General features: G+C 33.4%; 1 protein-coding gene across 1 annotated transcript; it reads left to right on the top strand.

Moving 5' to 3' along the window:
* Positions 1 to 2,392: 2,392 nt before the first annotated feature.
* On the top strand, positions 2,393 to 2,884 carry LOC143586386 (uncharacterized). The gene has a single exon (XM_077067943.1). The coding sequence runs from the start codon at positions 2,393 to 2,395 to the stop codon at positions 2,882 to 2,884; it is 492 nt and encodes a 163-aa protein (XP_076924058.1).
* Positions 2,885 to 4,931: the final 2,047 nt, after the last annotated feature.

The following is a 4,931-nucleotide window of genomic DNA, read 5'->3' as shown; positions in this document are numbered from 1 at the left end:
TGTAAACCAGGTAAACTAGTCGTCACGACTATATGAGTTATGAATTACTCGTGGGCGTTGATTACGAGACATGAAACTTATTTAAACGTGGCGAGCATATGATTAGTGAACCTGCTCTTTACGCTTAGTTTAAGGGCACGTGGCAAGTTTTAACTGATTCTACAAACTACTCGTGTGTAATCATAAACTACTCGTCACGACTAGTTTATAATACCTATTTTGATATTTTCTTGCAAATGACACCTAAAACCTGAAAAACGTTTTTATAAATGCTTATTTTAGGAATTTTCTTGTTTTAAAATCATATTGAACAATGATATAATTCATATTTAATGAAACCAACTATATATACTTTAAACAATAATTTTAAAATAATGATTTCAATAATGATTTGGAGAAGAAAGGAGATGCATGGATATATATTTAATCATTAAATAAAAGAAAGAGAAAAAAACTTAATTTGGTAATTACTTTGAGAATTACCTATTTTGGTAAATAAAATTTCCCCCAACCCCATTATTGTAAAAAAAACTCCCGAAAGCACATGCTAAGCTTTAGCCGGTAATGAAAAGGTGCAAGCTTAGGCGACACTTTTTTAGCCTGTGTAAGCTAAATCCTAGATGTCTTATCTAGTGAAGTTGTGTGACGGTTTATAATTGAAGGAAATAAGAGTTGACTAGTGATTACTTTTCATGAGTTTTAGGGCCAAAAAGCGGCGGCTAAGCTGACGTGATTGTTTCTAGTTGCTGAAATCATATTAACTATGTTTTGGTAGGCTAAAAAGTAATTCCTATTTTTGAAAAATCTCTTGTTAATGTGTGTATTTTAATAACTCTCATGAAAATAAACCAGACTTGATTGCAACCTAGTACCAATTGCACTTGAACCCAGTACTTATGAATTTGATATTTGTGAAATTGTTCTTCACAATAAAAGAGGTTGCACATAATGCATGAAGAACTTGCCAAAGTACTAAAACGAAAATGGACTTTTCATTTATTGTGATATTCATATGATATTGTTTATTTAAATTATAATTTTAAATTTTATTTATTTCAATTTAACTGGATTTAGAGTGTAATACTCATTCTAGGAGGCAGTCTAAAGTTTCATATTAAATGAATTCTCTTGCAAATAACCCGATCAACTATAGTGTATACACATTGACGTTCAAATTCCATCATAATGAAATAGGATGGTGAGGTAATAGTGTATTTTGGTATTAGTGAAGAAGAAGAAGAATAAGTTGTATTTAATATCTATATGATTGGATTTAACAGTTGAGAAAACATTGAACATTGTATTATTATCTACTTGGTTTCGAATTTTAAACAATGTAGCTTTTGATTTTTAAAACTATATATACCTCCAAATTTATGCATTTTCGATAATGGTACATAAGTTTTAAATCGTGAAACTAAATCGTTAGCATCGGTTTGCTATGGTTTATTTCAAATTTCAACGTTTCTTTTTAGTTTACAATTATCAAAAACCGTTAATAAAGATTGAAATCACAGATCAACCTAAAACTCGTTAAAACTTAACCATAATCACCCCTAAGGCCCTATGAAGATAAAGAAAATACAACAAAAGCACGTAAGTGAGATTGTACTGATTTAGAAGAGCAAATTGAACAAATAATTACTCAAAGATATACAAGATGTGAAACGTAACTTGTATTTATAGTCAAATGGATATAGTTTTGCAAGATGTCAAATAGGCCAAGAAATTACAATTGGAGCAAGATCAAGATGGACAAAAGAGAAAAAAGAAAGGCAAAAGAACATATGGGTATTCTGTTGGATCATTGGGTCAGTTTTGAAGTCTTCTAATAATGGGTTGCAACCCAACGTAGGGGTATGCATGAGTTGAAGAGTCCATGCTCATGCATAGGAGTCTTTTTGGTTTCTGTCAAGTAGTAGTTTAAGAGTCCTTTGTTAATGTCTGGTTCTTTAAGTTGTCTTTAATATTGGGTAAACGTTAGTTGGTTCGTCTCCTTTTGTAATGCTATATAATAGCTTCTCATGTTTAATAAAAGTCATCAGTTTATTTGGTTTGATATCCTTGAACTCTTTCAAGTGGTATCAGAGCAATTTCTTGGTGATTGAAAGAAACAAAGTTGAGTGAAAGATCAATGGCAGAAGAAGGAGCTACGTATCAAACTTCATGTATTCCCCAATTTGATGGAGACTATGACCATTGGAGTCTAGTCATGGAAATTTTGTTAGGATCAAAAGAGTACTAGCCTGCAATTGAAACTGGGTATCATGAACCCAGGGAAGGAGAAGTCCTAACGGTTGCCCAAAGAACATAGTTGGAAGCTTTGAAGTTGAAGGAGCCAAAGGTTCGAAATTATTTGTTTCAATCAATTGATAAACAAATAATACGAACAATGACCCAAAGGGAAAGTGCAAAGCATATTTGGGACGCCATGAAAACAAAGTACCAATGGAATGCTAGGGTAAATAGAGCACAGTTGCATCGATTGAGAAGAGACTTTGAGATACTCGAGATGAAAGAAGCAGAAGGAATTGCTGACTACATCAATCAGGTAATGATTGTGGCAAATGACATGCGCAATTATGGTGAAGACATGCCTAATGTAAAGATAGTTGAAAAGATCCTTCGATCTTTAACTGAAAGCTTCAATTTTGTGGCTTGTACAATTGAAGTATCAAAGGATACCGACACTCTAATCGTGGATGTGTTACAAAGCTCATTACTTGTGCATGAACAAAAGCTCAAAAAGAAAACTGGCGATGAACAAGTTTTAAAAATTGAAAATGAGGGAAGTAGTGCTCGAGGACGAGGAAGAGGAAGAAGTCAATTCAGTCGTGGAAGAGGACGAGGACGTAGCAAGACTCAACCTGACTTTGATAAATAAACAATAGAATGCTACAATTGCCATCAGTTAGGGTATTTATCATATGAGTGCCCAAAGAGAGAAAAGGGAGTCAACTATGCTGAGTTCGATGAAGGAGAAGAATTACTTCTCAAGGCTCATGCAGAAGTTGAAAGGAATGAAAAGAAAGGAATTTGGTTTTTAGACTCCGCATGCTCCAATCACATGACTGGCACACGTGAATGGTTCATCAATTTAGATGAAACTTACAAGCAATTGGTGAAGGTTGAAAATGATTCTCGGCTAAATGTTAAAGGAATTGTGACATAAGGCTTGAAGTGGAAGGATTTACTCAAGTAATAACAAGAGTCTATTACGTTCCAGAGCTTACATTCAATCTGCTAAGCACTGGACAGTTGCAATAAAAGGACCTAACCATATTGATCAAACAATGTACATGCAAAATTTATCATCCAAGGAAAGGTTTAATTCTTACATCAAACATGACTCAAAATAGAATGTTCCTAGTAAATGGAATCATGAAACCAATTGAGAGTCAATGTTTGAAAGTGTATGAAGAAACTAATAATCAAATGTGGCACACAAGACTTGGGCATGTTAATCAAAAGTGATGTACATAAATTATACATCTTTTTAGCATCGAATAATCTCTAAAAACTACAATTTATATAAAAAATCATACCACAGAAGGCTACTTATCGTAATAAAATACAATTTTAGGTAAAACCAAGACCCAGACGAAGAAACAAGCGAAAAGACAAAGAAAAACGGAAGAAAACACAAGAAAAGCAAGAACACGCCCCCATGCCTCAAGAAACACGCCCCCGTGCTTTTTAACACCAGAAAAGACAAAAATCTACAAGAAAAGACAAAAACTAGGAACAAAAGCATGAGGCCGTGCCACTTGCCCACGGGGCCGTGGTCATCTATAAGAAAAGACAAAACGAATTTGGCACATGTCATAAAAATTCATGGGGGCATGCTTATCTAAGCAATGGCCGTGCTTCTCACTCTAGATTGCCTATAAATAGTGGCTCTTGTTGCACTCATTTGGTGTGCCTTGAAGAGAGTTATATCTGGTTTTCACTTATAAAAACACCCACTAACACTCACATTGAAGATCTTGTGAAGAGTTTGAAGGCTTGGAGGTCATCATCCTCAGCCATTATCATCATCATTAAGAAGGAAGATTCATCCACATTTTGTTAGATTGTTCTAGTTTAATCATATGTTTGTTATCATCATCCATTCTAATGTTCATAACTATGCTCATTATGAGCTAAACTCCATTTACCATCTAAAATCTATGAAGAAGCTTTGTTTTACTTGATAATTATATAAAACATGTGGTTTAGTCTAGTAAAGTACATGGTTATCTTGCAATTATCTTTTGATGAGAAATGTTTCACCATCTTAAATCAACAATTCAAAGTTGATGATTGTCAATTCTGTTGGCAATCATTCATGATCGATTCATGTTCTTGAAAGATAGAAATACTTTGATAAATTATCGAAACATGGATCCTTATATTGTATTTAGAAATGATGAGATATAAGTTATGATCTATTTCTCTAAGTTTTGGTAATCCGAAAATGGCATTGCTAACGCAATTGCTTAGGATCATGCTAGTTAAAGAAATCATATGTTAATGGAATGTGTAATTATAACCTACTTAAATCAACCAATGGGAGGTTGTGTGACTAAAATACAACCACCCGAAGTTGTAAGATTTGGTATTTGAGAAATCGAAGTCAATCCTAATTTTCTACTTTACGAAACTACTTGCCAACTTAAATTGACATTCTTGAGGTAGCATGACATTAGGAAATGGTCGACTTTAAAATGCGCATGCTACTCCCTTTTTGTCATAGATGCTCGCTTAGAAATGAGGAATATATCTATCATATATTATTACGAAAAGTTTCACCACATGTTTACATATTAATTATTAATGATAAAATGGAGTGGATTCTTGATCTAAGATGGTAACCTTCATATAATTGAACTACTTGTTTAGAATCTCTCGTCTTGGTCACCTATATTTTATACATAAGTATTTTTATTTTA

Source organism: Bidens hawaiensis, unplaced genomic scaffold (assembly GCF_021521415.1).
Source record: "Bidens hawaiensis isolate Kalapana, Puna unplaced genomic scaffold, B.hawaiensis_p1.1 tig00034641_1, whole genome shotgun sequence".
Taxonomy (NCBI): Eukaryota; Viridiplantae; Streptophyta; class Magnoliopsida; order Asterales; family Asteraceae; genus Bidens; species Bidens hawaiensis.
This window is presented reverse-complemented; position numbering and strand designations above follow the sequence as displayed.

Coding starts and splice junctions, on each gene's coding strand:
- LOC143586386 (XM_077067943.1), top strand. CDS start 2,393: ATGACCCAAAGGGAAAGTGCAAAGCATATTTGGGACGCCATGAAAACA.